The sequence below is a fragment of the Chelon labrosus genome (genome assembly GCF_963514085.1).
Source record: "Chelon labrosus genome assembly, chromosome: 10".
In the NCBI taxonomy this organism is placed as follows: domain Eukaryota; kingdom Metazoa; phylum Chordata; class Actinopteri; order Mugiliformes; family Mugilidae; genus Chelon; species Chelon labrosus.
The window spans coordinates 30,279,128-30,296,593 of NC_140360.1; the positions used below are offsets into that span (position 1 = coordinate 30,279,128).

Consider the following 17,466-nt stretch of genomic DNA (forward strand, 5'->3'; position numbering starts at 1 on the left):
AGACTGGTGGGTTAACTGGGTTTAAAAACAGAACAAATAAATAAATGCTTGACAGTATCGACATAAGAACTTTCACCATTTTCCTTCTTATCTTGTATAATATTGAATCCTCATGTATTAAAAGTAGAATCAGTTGGGCAGCTCATACATGTTTTGTTTCCCATATAGTAAACCAGATTTAACAACCAAAATGAATTATTTTCCAAAAGCCTCTTCACTATAAATTGCATGGCATGCATTGAAACACGATGTCCCATTTCCTTGCCATGGACAACAATAATAGATTTTATATTTTAATGAGATGCATTGATTTTGCAATGGGCATAGGCATAGTGCGAGCAGCAGAGATTCCTAATGGCAGAATAGCTTTGTAATTGAAAGACAGCAACTACCTGTGGAATATATTTGTAAGTGAAGGACATATGAGTAATACTTAAAATCGTTCTTGTTATTTTTTGTTAAATCACAAATCAGTTTTACAGTTGCAAATCCCGATACACATACACACAGTACATATGAGATGCTTCTCATCCCTAAGGTGGTGCAAAAGTCTGTGCACTTGCAGAAAAGATTTGTAACTGTAGAATATTTTTGTAATGGTAAAATATTTTTAACTGTAGGATGATTTGTAGCTGTAAAACCGATCCCTATCCGTAGAATAGATTTTGTAAGTGTAGGGCATATTTGTAATTTTGACAATTACTTGTACAGATCATTTTTACAGTTACAAATAATTTCTACAGTTTCAAAACGTGATACACACGTACAAAACATTTGCGTATAATATTCTTCCATAATAGGCCGCATACCAGAGGTGTCGTTAGCAACCCCTCTGGCCCATGGCCTATGAATTGTGAAATTATTAGCTAAAGGTTGGCTGGCTGTCTGTCTGTAGAAAAAGCAAAAGTCGAATTGAAACATTGCCTGAAGAATTCGTGAAAGTTAAAGAATGCCTTGCCCAAGAGTTTAACAAAATGTTGGATATGTGTCTGTTGATAGCTCATGATGCCCAAACTGAGGATGCAGTTGGGACACAACCAAAGACCAAAAAGACCAAAGTTTGTGGTTCCAAGAAGAAATCATGTAAGTCTGTGTATTGTGTATATTCTGGAAGACGTTCAAGCGTGTGAAAAAGCAGGAGAATCACCCTGAAATTACATATTTTCAAGAAGCCTGCATACAGTATGGCATGTGTAGCGAAGGGAGAGAGCAGTGACCCCACCCGGTCTTGCACCCGAGTCTCCGGGGCACTAATCCTGCAGCTTGACCGCAACGCCAAAGAGCCAGGCCCATTGGTATGGCAGTCAGAGCGCATACTGTAGTGACGGTACTCTGTCACAGCATGCATTGATACTATACATGTGCCATTCACCTCAATGTCAAGGACATCACATTTTTATAATATTTTTCTGTTTATATGAAATGCCTTCGTTTTCAATGGCCATTTACACATATGGCTCAAACAGTAATGCATCCCAAAATTTTCAGTATAATATTCAAATTAATATTTAGCATGACTAGACCGTGGGGACCTCTCAGGCCCCATAGCCCAGTTAGGAGGTTGACTAAATGCTGGTTGTGTGTCTTTTGACAGTGGCAATTGAGGAGGTGCAATCCGAAGTGGAAATTGAGGAGGTGCCATCCGAGGATGATGCTGCTGAGGATGAAGACATAATAATACCGAAGACCAAAAAAAACAAAGTTGGTTCTTCCCCGAAGAACTTGTGTAAGTGAAAATTTCATAAAGCCAATGGGTGAGACTGAGTGACTAGAGAAGGGGTACATGAATTACTATGACTTACTACTATGGGGGGGGGGTAGTCTTTCGGAAATATGTCACCTTTTTCAACCCTGATTGATTGATTATTCATGCATGAATTCATGATTATTTATGTACACTTACAGACAATGCCTTCCCCCAGCCCAGAGTAGCAGCCTGGGATAGATGATAATTTAATTGCTAAAATTTAAATAGTAAAATGTTGGCTGTCTGATTACTGATAGTGTATTCTTTATCCTTTATTATTTAGTTTGCTAACCATGTTTAGAAAAGCCTTTACAAATTGTTTACTTTAACATTTATTTTCTCATAAAATATGCAGGGTCACCAACTGGAGCATCATTAATTACAAAATTGAAAGAGGACAATAAATTGGCCAGGATACAAATACAACACCTGGAGGAGCAGGTGAAGTACCTGCAAGAGGCCAACAACGAACTCAAAAAAGACAAAGATTTTCTACTCACTAGATTCAGTGAGAAGCCAGGTACAATTCTATTAATCCCCGCACCCCCACTTCAAAGACCATAGCATATGAAGACATGAAACATAAGACATCTCTATTAAATTATATCATATGGGAGGCAAAGTTTATGGGATCTGTCCATCCACCAGATCTAGTGAGCGGAGCTGAGCGGTGCGAATATCCCGCTCCTCGCTCAGGTGGCTGTTCACTCAGCCACTCCTCCACTCAAATTCACGTCAGGCCGCTCCACTCAATTTCGCTCCGTGCTCCACTTAAAAATCCTCCCGCTCCAGTGAAATCGCTCCACGCTCGCTCCAATTTAAAAGAGGGAGAAATAATCTACAAGCCAAATTGTCACCTTAGAAAACTTAAATCCTAAAGAACTAAGAGCAACAGCAATGTCACTCATATAACATTTATTGTAAAAGATAATGCAACACCGATGAACCAACGAACAAGCTTGGCAAATAATACAGGCTTAGCATCCAAGTTTTACTTCAGCCTTACTTGATATGAAGCATATTCAAATTGCTCACGTTTTTCTTTGCTCTCCGTAGCACACTCATGTTTCCGCGAAATGTGTCTTAAATTCCTAAATGAATCTTTACTCACTTGAACAGTGTCACCACATGGTTGTTCTTGCTCTACATTGTTAGTATCTAGTTGTTTTGTAGGAATAGTAGGCTTGTAGACCCTATGACTATCAGTTTCCCTTCTAAAATATTTAGCGACTCCATCCCCATCAACGAACTTACTATGGCCAATATCTTTGAAATTTAACGTTCTTGATTTCATTAGGAAGACATGAATTCTGGGTGGGCATGCCTCAGACTCGTGGTGTGAGCGGTATCGGAGCTAAATTGGAGCGGAACAGAGCGGCCGCTCCGGCCTCTAAATTAAAAAGCGCTCCGTGCTCCAACAAATTTCCATCCACTCCGCTCCTTGCTCTCTCGCGCTCCGCTCACTAGCTCTGCCTTCCATTGATATGGCCACAGCAGAGAATTTGCGTCCGAAAGAAAAGTGCTTCGGTATGTTGTAGAACTGAAGATTCAGTATTCATGATCTCACCGACTGGTTTGTTACTGCCCTCACACAGATGGAGAAACTGGTGGCTAACTGACAGCTTTCTAAGTAACGTGCTAGCTATCCAATCAGCGCAAGCAAATATAAATACTGAATATTCATTCAAACTGAAAGTGAAATGCAACCATCTTCACTTTTTCCACAAACAATGGTACTATATTATTGCAGGGCATTAGAGATTAATGCAAAATGTCTGAAATATATGTGGAATGAGCTCTTTAAGAACTTTACTATAATCGTCAATCTCATAATTGATGAATTGCATTGCACATTTCTGAGGAAAGAGATTATTGGACACAATTTAAGATTCTTGGATTTTGTTTATTTATATGTCTCTACGCTGGTCTCTTGACATGTTCATTTTCATAGGTCCCAGCAAGTGTACCAAGCAACAAGCCTTGTCCTCATCTACCTCCCCTGAACCATCCTCATCCTCATCCTCATCCTTTGATGGGACATCCTCCTCAGGGGAAGAAAAGGTTAAGAGGCCAGAGGAAAAGGAGGACAAGAAGAAGACCAAGAAGAAGAAGAAGACCAAGAAGCCAGTGAAAACCTTAGAGCAGCACAGCCGCTCAAGGAGTAAGTAGAGCTATTGACTGAACAGGTTTTGAAAGAGGAATTCCATCAATTTTCAACTCAAAACCCTGTTAATCCTGTTGTTTGAAGTCACTGAGTGCTGTCAGTAGAGAAAAGAATGAGACAATTTTGTGAAACAGACTGAATTCATAAACCGGCAGCCAAAGTGAATCTATGGGGGTAACCATTGTCCCCATAGATTTGCTTAGCTGCTGGATCACATAAGGACTCTATACCAGTGGTTCTTAACTGATCTGGCTTTGGGACCCACAATTTCCCATGTTCATTAAGTCGCGACCCATATATTTTTTTTATATATACATCTATACGGTGACCTACATGGTAGCGAAGTACCTGTAGGCTTACTTGTTTGGAACATGCTGATATTTGGCATTACATTTGTCTTCAACTCCTGATGTCACCTTTCAAAGTACTCTTGGCATTTTCTCTCATGTGCCAGCAATTGAGTGAACACCGCACACTGGGGTTTCTGTCCCATTTTGTCTCAATTTTAGTGAATCCATATCCTACTTCAAATATTCAGGGTCGTAGCCTACTTGCGTTTACCGCTAAAATTATGTCTAACATGACCTGTCACTTAAACATTGTCTATGTCCTTGGCAATGACTGACATTAGAAAAAAATAGAAAAAAAAAACTATCAAAATAAAGGTCCAATATTAGATCTCATGAGGTAGCACTTTAAATGAGCAATTATTTGAACAGTTCCACGACCCACTTTTGGGTCCCGACCCACCAGTTAAGAAACAGTGGTCTATACTGCACCAAATTGTCTTTTTTCTTTTTTCCACTCACAGCACTTGTGTCCTTTAACAACAGGGTTATTTGTTGAAAACATAATCATACTTACAATGTAGTGATTTCTATATTGTTTCCTTGATTTTATCACAATGTTTTTTTTTTTATTATTATTATTCCAAGTTTGTATCTGTCTAGAAATGTGGCAAGTTTCATATCTGTTGATCTTGCTATAACATAACTCTCCACTCATAAATCGGGGGAGGGGATTAAGTGCTAATGGTGGGGTTCAGACCCATGTGCTAAGCTAAGCTTATATCACCCGTTTAACTGCAGCAGAGTAGCAAAAAGGCCAAATTCCATAAGACGATGACATGCTACTTACAAAGGAGGATTTTTCTAGACATATTCCTGTTTGTTCAATGCATCTCATTCCCTAAATAGCAACAACAATTTGGCACGACATTGATTTAGTACCCAAAACGTCAGGTAAAGTGAATGTATGTATGGGCCCCCATACATTTGTGTGTAGCCACCATTTCACCTACTTGGTCATTGTTGTGCCAAATTTTATCATTGTTGTCACTACTGAAGGAAGCATTGAACAAAGAGCCAAAATTCAACTTTAAGGAAATCAATCAAAACTAATTCAACTTTTGTCATCTTCTCTTCAAAGAGACAAGCATCAGTGGCGTCATCCGAAGGTACAAAGATGTCCTGAAGCACTTTGGAAAAAATGCAAGCATGAAAAAAGCCTTTGAGCACATGGGGGTTGACCGCAACACTATAGCGCGGACGGCCCCCATTGCGGAGCTCTCCATCACCTTCCCAGATATTTTTGAAACAATTGAGAGAGAGGAAAATGAAAAAATCTCAAGTTTCACTGAAAGGTGCAGGGCAGTAATCACTGCCGACATGGCAAGCAAAATAGCAGCGAAGAAAAAGGCAGGACACCTTCTGCCCATCACATACAAACTTACTTAAAATAAAACACCCTTTTTGATTGGTATTTGATTTAGCATTTTCATTTTTGATTACCATTTCAGCACCTTTTTGATTTCATTACCTTCATTACTTTGATTTCTAAACTGTTTCTGTTCACCGTTTTTCAAGTAAAGCCTTGAGAATAAAACGTTGATGTTCATTTATTAAACTGCTTTCTTGTTTAATTGTTAAATTAAGTGTGAGTGTTGATCTTGGTCATCGTGTTACAAGATTTTTACATCACATGATAATGTTTTAGGAAGGTAATTTATTGTGCGATGGCACTTCTTAAGACATGTCTTATCCTTTATGATACCTTAATAATAACATCAAAATATTACCAGTTGAGTTCAAAGAATGTATTCGTTAGACTGTCATAATGGTGTCATGACATCTAGTCTTATACTTCATGATATCTTAATGACAACAAAATGGTACCACTTGAGTTCAACGAATGTATGTTACACTGTCATAATGGTGTCATGACAGTCATTATCCTTCATGATATCTTAGTGACAAATCAAAATGGTTTCACTTTACTTTAGGTCAACGAATGTATTCGTTACACTGTCATAATGGTGTCATGACAGTCATTATCCTTCATGATATTTTAATGACAAATCAAAATGTTACCACTTTACTTTTGGTCAAAGAATGTATTCGTTACACTGTCATAATGGTGTCATGACACACATTATCCTTCATGATATCTTAATGACAAATCAAAATGGTACCACTAGGTCAACGAATGTATGTTACACTGTCATAATGGTGTCATGATATCCAGTCTTATCCTTCATGATATCTTAATGACAAAGCAAGATGGTTTCACTTTAGGTCAAAGAATGTATTCGTTACACTGTCATAATGGTGTCATGATAGTAATTATCCTTCATGATATCTTAGTGACAAATCAAAATGGTACCACTTTACTTTAGGTCAACGAATGTATTCGTTACAGTGTCATAATGGTGTCATGACAGATAATATCCTTCATGATATCTTAATGACAAATCAAAATGGTACCACTAGGTTAAAGAATGTATTCGTTACAGTGTCATAATGGTGTCATGACAGACATTTTCCTTCATGATATATTAATGACAAATCAAAATGGTACCACTTTAGGTCAAAGAATGTATTCGTTACACTGTCATAACGGTGTCATGACAGTCAGTTTTGTGAAATATCCTGTCATGTCACAAACACACATCTATCTGACCAAGTGCTAGAATTGCACATCTAATTACAATAATCATTATGTCAACATGTCATGAATACAAAAAGAGGTGGATTTTCTGTTTATGTCAGGTTGTCATGACAAAGACATCCTCTGGTAATGTCATCCTGGTTAATGTCAAGTTGTCATTACAAAGACGTCCCAAACATATTTAATGTCAACTTGTCATGACCAAGACAACTTCTGGTAATGTCACTTTGATTAATGTCAAATTGTCATAATCGAGACAACCCAAGCAATGTCAACTTGTCATAACAAAAACCGAATGACACTTAATGACAGAGTATATAAACGTTTATGACATGTTTATAAAGTTTATGACACTTTTATGACAGTGTCATGTCATAGTTATGATAGTGTCATGTCACTCTTATGACAACACTGTCAAGTAAAGTGTCACCGATACATGCACCAAACTCAATGGAAATACTCATTTGCACCTGCTGGCCTGCTGCCCTGCTGGCCTTTTGATCTTGAGAAGAGTAGCCCTGGCACTCAGAACTACAGAGAGTCTACATAGAGTAAACGCAAACAAAGTAAGTCAATGTAAGGTCCCGGTGGCCATTTGCTCATGAGAAGAGCAAGAGGAAACATGAAGAGGCACTTCAGCGTCAGAGAAGCTCTCAAAATTATTATGGAGACTGAATCCCCATGCCAGGGAGCTGCAGGATCCATCAGGAATGTCATCCTGCTCAGCACGAGGCACCAGGAGCCAGTAGTGACACAAGGCCCAAAGAAGAAGCCAGAGATTGTCGTCACCTACAACCATTGCAAAGGTGGTGTCGACAATCTGGACATGGTATGTGTCGGAACATATTTACCACATGTATCCTATTCCTTTAAAATTTTGCTGAATTTGTGTGCTTGATTAGTATTGGTAGATATTTCTGATTAGTCGCATAAAAAAATTGAACAAAATTCTAAAAAGGCCCATTTTTACAAAACAACTGTTGTAGTATGGGTATGAGGAGACCCTTGGTATGTGTAGTGATTTTGGAGTCTGTACTGTATAACAGTGAAGCTATTGACTAATATAGATAGATATTACCGATTAATACCAATAAAAAATCACCAAAATTCTCAAAAGGCACATTTTTACTAAACAGCTGTTGTAGTATGAGCATGAGGAGACCATTGGTGTGTGTAGTGATTTTGGAGTGTTCATACTGTATAACAGTGGAATCATTGATTATTATTGGTAGATATTACCGATTACCATATTTTCCGGACTATAAGGCGCACCTGAATATAAGCCGCACCAGCTAAATTTATAGCTGTATAACAGTGGAGTTATTGATTGGTATGGGTAGATATTTATGATTAATCGCAATAAAATATTGACCAAAATTGTAAAAAGGCACATTTTTACACAAAGGCTGTTGTAGTATGAGCATGAGGAGAACTTGGGTGTGTGTAGTGATTTTGGAGTCTCCATACTGTATAACAGTGGAGTTATTGATTAATATAGATAGATATTACCAATTAATACTAATAAAAAATCACCAAAATTCCAAAAAGGCACATTTTTAGTAAACAGCTGGTGTAGTATGAGCATGAGGAGACCCTTGATGTGTGTAGTGATTTTGGAGTCTCTGTACTGTATAACAGTGGAGTTATTGATTGGTATGGGTAGATATTTATGATCAATCGCAATAAAAAAAAATCACCAAAATTGTAAAAAGGCACATTTTTACAAAATAGCTGTTGTAGTATGAGCATGAGGAGACCCTCGGTGCGTGTAGTGATTTTGGAGTCTCTGTACTGTAACAGTGAAGCTATTTATTAATATTGGTATATGTTATTGATTAATACCAATACAAAATCACCAAAATTCCAAAAAGGCACATTTTTAGTAAACAGCTGTTGTGGTATGAGCATGAGGAGACCCTTGGTGTGTGTAGTGATTTTGGAGTCTCTGTACTGTATGACAATGGAGTTATTGATTAATATAAATAGATACTACCGATTAATACCAATAAACAAATCACCAAAATTCCAAAAAGGCACATTTTTACAAAATAGCTGTTGTAGTATGAGCATGAGGAGACCCTTGATGTGTGTAGTAATTTTGGAGTCTCTGTACTGTATAACAGTGGAGTTATTGATTGGTATGGGTAGATATTTATGATCAATCACAATTAAAAAAAATCACCAAAATTGTAAAAAGGCACATTTTTACAAAATAGCTGTTGTAGTATGAGCATGAGGAGACCCTCGGTGTGTGTAGTGATTTTGAAGTCTAAATACTGTATGACAATGGAGTTATTGGTTAACATAAATAGATATTACCAATTAATACCAATAAAAAATAACCAAAATTCTAAAAAGGCAATTTTTTACAAAACAGCAGTTGTAGTATGAGCACAAGGAGATCCTTGGTGTGTGTAGTGATTTTGGAGTCTCTGTACTGTGTAACAGTGAAGCTATTTATTAATATTGGTATATAGCTATTATTGATTAATACTAATAAAAAATCACCGAAATTCTAAAAAGGCACATTTTTAGTAAACAGCTGTTGCAGTATGAGCATGAGGAGACCCTTGGTGTGTGTAGTGATTTTGGAGCCTCTGTACTGTGTAATAGTGGAGATATTTATTTTTGTTTGCAGCATCTCGCTTTTGTCTTGCAATTTGCAGACGGTCCCTGTGCATTCGCCCGGCTGCCGGCTGCGTATAGAGATCAATGTTGAAACGAGCTCAGAGGATGGCTTAGTTCTGTAAAAAAAAATCGGGGTTTTGGTCCTTGTAGCTCGTAGTCTACAGACCTGCCAACCTTGAAGAAATTTTATGAGTACAACCCCCACATCGGCCACCCCCGCACCCGGCAACCCACCACCTATGTACGCTCCACCATTGACCACCCAACAGTAAGAAACCTATGAGATACCTACAGGGTAAAGTAAAGAAAATTCCATATATAACACATTTTGTAGGTGGAGAGGGGAAAGATTATGATAAGCTACTATGATTAGGTCATATTCCTGGATGTTGTTACAAATATTATGATCACACACTCACACACACAATTAATCAAAGGAAAACTAGATACATGTAATTTATATTGAAATACATTGTTTGGCTCATCACTACCTCCTAGATTACAATAAATTATTAATATGTAGAGGAATGGAGTGGATGAATGACTGTATGTGTAGTGTATGTGCCCATATATTTTTGAGCTAATAAATAGGCCTAACTAAGTACTTCTGTGTTAAAGATGAGTCAGACCAGGTTAGCCTTCTTCTGATTACTGAAGGGAAATTAAGTAGCTAGTCTAAGTAATGATTTACTCATGCAACATTAAATAGGCCTAAAGTAACTACTGCAAAAGCACACTATTTAAACCTGCACAAGATTATAGGCTAATAAATAACGTGGGTCAGATTTTTTCAGATAGGCTTTATAAAGGTTGACATGGCATTATGTCAGTTGCCATCATATTTGCCTAGCAAATAGCCCTATTGTAGGCTATGCATCAGAGCTCATCAAAGCTGGACTCCGTTATGATGTCAGCGTCGGTCTTGCACACGGTGCAGAACGCGTGATTAGGTAGTGTTGAACTGTGGAGACAAGGCCATCTCTCCCGATAGCTTTCGAGAAACCGCTGTGGTTTCCGAAGCTTTTTCTGAGGCGGTTCAGCCATAGCACGCAAGCCTGCAAGTTATCCGGCCAGCCTGGCTTGCTTTAGTCACTGAATTGAACTGAACGCGCGAAGCATTTGTCTAAGAGGGGTAGGTGGGCGGAGGGTTAAAATGCAGCACTCTGATTGGCCAAAAGCTTTTCACTCCACTTACACGCTGTGGCTCAGTGGCAGAATCAACGTCATAGATTGCATAGAAAGTTTAGAAACTGAAACCGGCGAAATGCGAGGTGCAACAAAATGTGTACCAAGAGAGCAGCGAACCGTACAAGCGTACTTAAGGGTCAAAATGCGTGCCGAGTACATGTTGGCAGGTCGGACTCTATGCTATTACGGTGGGACAGGGGCATCATTTATGTTTGGAAAACGTTTCATTTCAGTAAACATTTATTGATCCCGGAAGTTTGAATCTGTCAGTATCTTTCCAACTTTACCGAAGTCCAGAAATTCAAGTTTGTTCTTTTCCTCTGGGATGATCTGGGCGATTATTTCCATCACCTCTCTTCTCACATCTTCGTTGCTATGTTCCGGGAGATTCAGAAGACGGAGGTTCCATCGCCGTCTGTACCTCTCCGCCTCCTCTTGTCTCTCCTGGAGTGCAGTCATCCGCTCGTTCAGTTTCTTTACGGTGTCATCTGTCTCCTTAAACTGCATCCCAAGGTCTTTCACATGTTCCTGCATGGCAATAATCTCCGCTGTGTTCTTGTTCACTATTTCTTCAAATTTGGAGAATCGCCCAGTCAGCCCGTGAATAGCTTTTAGGATGTCAGCATTGGACACAGTTTCCGCTCTCTCCGAAGTTTCAGTGCGAACCTTCTTTGGGTCGGGGCTGTTGAGAGGGGTATCGGGAAGAGGTGAGCATAAGCCTGGGAAAGCTTGAATAGACTCCAAATCCATTATCAGACCTCCCTTTCTTCTTGCCTCTTTCTTGGCCATATTTTCAATGTTAGCTTGTCACGTGTTAACTAACTTTCCTTTATAAGCTAGCTTGTTCACTGGTTTCATTCTTCTGCTCTGTTCGCTGTCTACGGCAGTGATTGACGTCAGCTCCGTGTTAGCATGTAACTGTTTACTTTCCCGGGCGGCCGGGACTAATGGGTTTGGTCAAATGGCTGTGATTGGCTGGATGGCTGTCAATCAATCTAACTTGACCAATGGGTTTTCATGTCTGAGGTGCGCTCCATTTCAGTAAGCTGGTACACTGGGGAGAGACCCGGAGGTGGACTGTCCCCCGCGCCCCCTCCCCTTTCCCTTTCTCACACACAGCTTATGTGCACGGCACCTTCTCAGCAAGCAGGGGCGCCTGCTGCTGCAGGGGCCGTAGCGGTACAGACAAGGCTGGTTTTTGCTATGGGCAATGTGGGTGACCGCCCAGGGCGCAATCTATATATAGGGCCTATACACGAGCGCCCTCAAAAAAAAATAAATAAATAAAAAATCAAAACAAAACTCGCCAGTTTTCTAGACTACCGCTCATTTCCATGTCAAGTTAGTGGAGTGGGCGCTGGGATGCCCTCATTGTCACGTCAGCTTGCTGCTGAGAGTCATACAGATTGTGTGTGTGTCAGAAGAGGCAAGGGGGAGGGGGGCGAGGGATAGACTGATCTGGCCACACAACACAAACTGTTTCCAAATAAATTGTATTTCATTCCTAAAATTAACATAGACCCATATACCATTAATGCAAAAGTTAATGATGTCGAGTCTTCATCTTCATCATGGATCAAAGTAAAAGATCAAAGAAGCCATCAGGTGCCCAGTTCAGAAAAAGAAGATAAAGGTATGCAGATTTCTATGAGTGACGTGAGTGACAGTAGGCTATAGGCTATTTATTAGCCTCTTGCTAATATGTTGCTATTAGCCACAGAAGACAACTGTATTTGGTTTTTAATTTTGCTGAACTAGCAACTATTAGCGTTGCACAACAGATTTCATATGATGATGTAATTGATGATTTTGCATCAAAGAAGGCTAGGAAAGTCAAGTTTTAGATTGCATTTCACACCTGTTGTTAATGTTAATGCCAGTTGCAAACAGGGTGAAAAACCCAGGTTGAAAAATCTACTACAGTCTGAGCACTGAATTCAGATTATGTTAATTATCTGTTGTTTCTCTATGTACAAAACTGGTGTGTTATCATATCTGGAACTGTTTTTTTATGTAGTTATTTATTTATTTTTTAGCTTTCTTCAGGGATTTTTCAAGCGTGGTTATTAGATCCTGTGATGAAGGATTTGTGCAATTTACATTGGTGTTTATATACTGTATTTCATTCTTGTTACTTTTTTGTATTTAAGATTATATATAATAAAATAATACAAATTATATAATATATTGTTGTGTTGGTGGCAGGGTTTGGGGGTAAGTCTTTTTTTTTTTGGCCGGGGTGGGGGTGGGGCGGCCAAGGGATGGTTCGCCCAGGGCGTAAATCTAGCCAGGACCGCCTCTGTGAGTCCGCTGCGGATCCGTCACTCATGAGTCTGCTGCGGATCCGCCATTCATGAGTCCGATTCGCCACTCATGACTCCGCTGCAGATCCGCCACTCATGAGTCCCTGCTGAACCGAGAGCAGGGAGTCAGCCATTCACTCGGTCGGTAGAGAAACTAAACTTAATGTTGTGAGTGAATTAATTCAGTTTAATTAATGGCCTCTGCATCCACTCCACATAAAATTTAGACCATAAGAAAATAAAATATTATTTCATAGTAGTGACCCTGTTCTCATTCTTTTTTTTTTTTTTTTTGCACAGTTTAATTTTGAGCTTTAGGTTTAGGCTTATGTAAGATACTTGATATGATTTTCAGTGGCTATGTATCACAACTGATAAATGGCAATAACAGGTAACTGTAATAATCCTTTATTAGGTGTGCTTTATCATGTCTCGAGTGCAAGTACTGGAAACACTTTCTTTCGCAATCGGGCCATTTTGGTTCAAGTGACTCAAGTGACTCAAGTGACTCGCAAAACCCGGCTCATACAAGTGAGTGACTCAGACCGATCCGAATCCCTCAAAAGATCCAGGTTTTACACTACTACTTTCCTGTGATGCAGTTGTCACTTCCGGTGGCGGCAGGAAGGAGGGGCTATGGGCACACTTTGATAATAGCCTTTTATACAAGGCTCTTATGACCGAATGCTCTTGTACTTTCGTTTAGTTTAGCTGCACAGTTATATATAGCCTTTTTATTTCAATTGTTTATTTCGTTTTTCCATACTTTTACTGAGTTTTCATCTGGAGACGGGGACGCTGGCGAGACTGACGCCGCTCCATCTGGCTTGTTTTTGTTTGGGTTTTTCATTTTTTTCGCAATTTAATTTTAATTTTTTATCCTGACGTTGCTGTAATTTTCTTGCATTTTACCCCATCGTGGGTTTTATTTTTTTCGAGTACTAAGTTTACTGGCCTGGACTGAGTTGAAGGCTGACGTTACTCACTGCTGATAAGTGCGCTGCACTCCACTGTTACTGAGCTGGTGGTTTTTGGACTTTTGGCTACACAGTGTCTCTCTCCCTTTCCATCCTGTCGCCGAGTTTGTTTTTTGACCAGCTGCTAGGTCAGTCGGTTGACTACCTTCCAGGGAGATCGAGGCTTTGTGCTGTGTTCGTGCTTCCATTTTCCACAGTGTTTGTCTTGTTATGTTAACGTTACATGGGCAGATTTGTCTACACCGCCGAGCAACTCCGACAGCATGCCATCACTTCCATCGATAAGGATGTGCTCCACATTTGCCAGGCTACGGGGATCCTTCGGAGGAAGCGCTATATGCATAGAGGGTCGCGTCGCTCTCTCACCATCCATCATCGAGCGACGGAGGATGCCATCCCGACTCTGCAGTCCCGGTGCGGCTCTCCTGGATGGTCCACTCCTGTTTGCAACTCTGCATACCGCACTGCGGACTCCGGTGGGGAGGCAAATCCCTGCCAGATGCGTGGAGTGTATTTTAATGTTTTGCGCTCTGTACAGAGATTCACCCCACAGTCACTGGTCAAATTCGAACTTTTTAACACTCAATCTATCAACAATAAATCCACACTGATTGAAGAACACATCAGGGAGAAAGGACTTGACTTCATGTGTCTGACAGAAACCTGGCACCAACCCGAGGTTTACTCTGCCCTAAATGAAGCCTGTCCCCCCGGCTACAGTTACTTGGAGGCAGCTCGCAGCACTGGCCGCGGTGGCGGCCTAGCTGTCATTTACCGACAGGACCTGGAGTTATCCCCCATCTCGCTGCCTACAACATCTTCCTGCGAATGTCTTGCATTTAAATGTAAGCCCCCCTTTCCCATGACTGTTCTCCTTATCTATCGACCCCCAAAACCAAATTCTGCCTTCATCCCAGAAATGTCTGATCTCCTCACAACACTCTGTACTACCTCTGCCAATACCATAATCCTGGGTGATGTAAACATTCATGTCGACACCCCCTCATGTCGTCCAGCTGCTGATTTTCTTCAGCTGCTAGACTCCATCAACCTACAACAACATGTTGATGTCCCCACACGTTGCAGGGTACACACACTTGATCTGGTCATCTCTAACTCTGCCCCCATCAGCAACCTACAGGTCTACGATCTTGGGGTTTCAGATCACAAAGTCGTGTCAATAGAGCTGCCTCCCCCCCCCCCCCACCCACACCAAACCAAAGCGACAGATCCATTTCAGAAAAATGAAAAACATTAATGCGGATGCCCTGGCCCTGGACCTTCAACTTCTCTCCTCTGGCTCTACTGACTTCCTTTCTGTTGATGACTCCGTGGACTTCTACAACCAGTCCCTGAGCAATCTCCTGGACCTCCACGCCCCCTTAACATCCAGGACAGTCTCATTTTCGCGCTCAGCACCCTGGTACACCAACGAGCTGCGAAAGATGAAGGCGGCTGGGCGTGTCCTTGAGTGACGGCTCAAGGCCTCTTGACTGTCCACAAACAGGCATACAGGGAACATAGGAGGGCGTATGCAGAAGCTCTGAGGGATGCACGTTCCAGGTTCTATTCCAACATCATCAACAACAGCCCGGTGACTCCAAACAACTTTTTTCAACAATAAATCACCTTCTTAAACCCCCCTCACCCTCCCACTCTGAGACCACTGAAGAGAGGTGCAACATGCATATCACTTTCTTTAAACAAAAAGTTAACACCATCCGCTCTCACCACTCCACCACTGCGGTCCTGCCCCTCCCAACTGCTGACCCACCGCTTGAGATTGTCCAGCCGCTCTGCACTTTCTCTGATGCCACACAGGAGGAAGTAGAGGACATCATGAAAAAAATGAAGCCGTCCACCTGTGCCCTTGACCCTTTCCCTTCAACCATGCTGAAGGCAAATATTTCTGCCATCTCTCCATTCATCACCAAGATCATCAACCACTCCCTCCTGGCCGGCCATATTCCATCTGCATTAAAAACTGCGGTCATCAGACCTCTACTGAAAAAACCCACCCTCGATCCAGAAGTTCTCTCCAACTACAGGCCCATTTCCAATCTTCCATTCCTATCAAAGGTTCTGGAAAAAATTGTTGCAGCACAACTCCATGATCACCTCAAACTCAATAACCTGTATGAGAAGTTTCAGTCTGGTTTTCGCCCTGGCCATAGCACAGAAACAGCCTTGGTCAGGGTCACCAATGACCTCCTGATGGCAGCAGATACTGGTTCCCCATCACTACTCATCCTCCTGGACCTCACAGCTGCCTTTGATACAGTAGACCACAATATCCTTCTCCACTGCCTGCAATGCACCATTGGACTTTCAGAAAATGTTCACAACTGGTTCACCTCTTACCTGACCGGCAGAACTGAGTATGTCGCCCTGCCTGGAGGAGATAGAGGCGTGGATGAGGTTCAAATTTCTTCAGCTAAACAGTTCCAAAACGGAGGCCATCCTGGTTGGCACACCACATCTGCTCCGCTCTTCTACCATCACCAATATTACTTTCTCTGGCCAAACCATCTCCCTCTCCACATCTGTCACCAACTTGGGTGTTAAAATGGACCCACAACTCACCTTTGACACCCACATCAAACACCTCTGTAAGACAGCTTTTTGCCACCTCAAGAACATCGCCAAACTCCGTCCAACACTCACCTTAGCAGATGCAGAGAAGCTCGTCCATGCCTTTGTCTCCTCCAGGCTGGACTACTGTAATGCACTTCTCATTGGGATCTCTGGCAAGAGCATCCAGAGACTCCAGTACATTCAGAACAGCGCTGCCAGGATCCTGATGAGGGTGCGCAAGCATGACCACATCACCCCCATTCTGAAATCCCTTCACTGGCTCCCTGTCCCACTCAGGATTGAGTACAAGGTCTCCCTCCTCACTCACCAGTGCATTCATGGACATGCCCCCCTTTACCTACAGGAACTCCTCACCCCCCACACTTCCTCATGCACCTGGTCTGCAACCTCAAACACCCTTCAAACCCCCAGAACCAAGCTCTGCAGCATGGGTGATAGGGCCTTTGCTTCTGCTGCCCCCAGGCTGTGGAACGCCCTCCCTGACCACCTGAGGGCCCCACAGACTAGAGATACTTAAGGACTTAAAAACATATCTTTTTAAAAAAAAGCCTACAACTAAAATGTTTTTTTTTTTTTTTCTTTCTTCTATTTTTTTTTAACCTTAATTTTAATTTTTGACCCTGGTTGTTTTAACTTACATTATTTTTAAACTGTTTGCCCTGTAGCACTTTGAGATTGCTTTAAATGTAAAGTGCAATACAAATAAAATTGATTATTATTATTATTAAATATGGGCCAATGACTACAATGGAAGAAAGAACAGTTAGGGTTAGTAACCTGACCCAGTTTACCAGTGAGCAAGAATGTATTGATGTATTATTAAGCTACACATGAAAAACTGCTTGTGCAGTGAGCACCACACATTTAATAAACTAATTTAATAAGCCTATTTACAACCGCTGCACATTGGGTGCTATC

General features: G+C 41.1%; 1 protein-coding gene across 1 annotated transcript; it reads left to right on the forward strand.

The window, feature by feature from the left end:
- Positions 1-974: 974 nt before the first annotated feature.
- Positions 975-5,841, forward strand: LOC311494177 (uncharacterized protein; the record flags this gene model as incomplete). The annotated part of the gene is made up of 4 exons (XM_084553087.1): positions 975-1,083; positions 1,595-1,726; positions 2,103-2,310; positions 5,347-5,841. 4 exons carry the CDS (start codon positions 975-977, stop codon positions 5,645-5,647), a joined length of 750 nt encoding a protein of 249 aa, XP_084409213.1. The 3' UTR covers positions 5,648-5,841.
- Between the last annotated feature and the right edge of the window lie 11,625 nt (positions 5,842-17,466).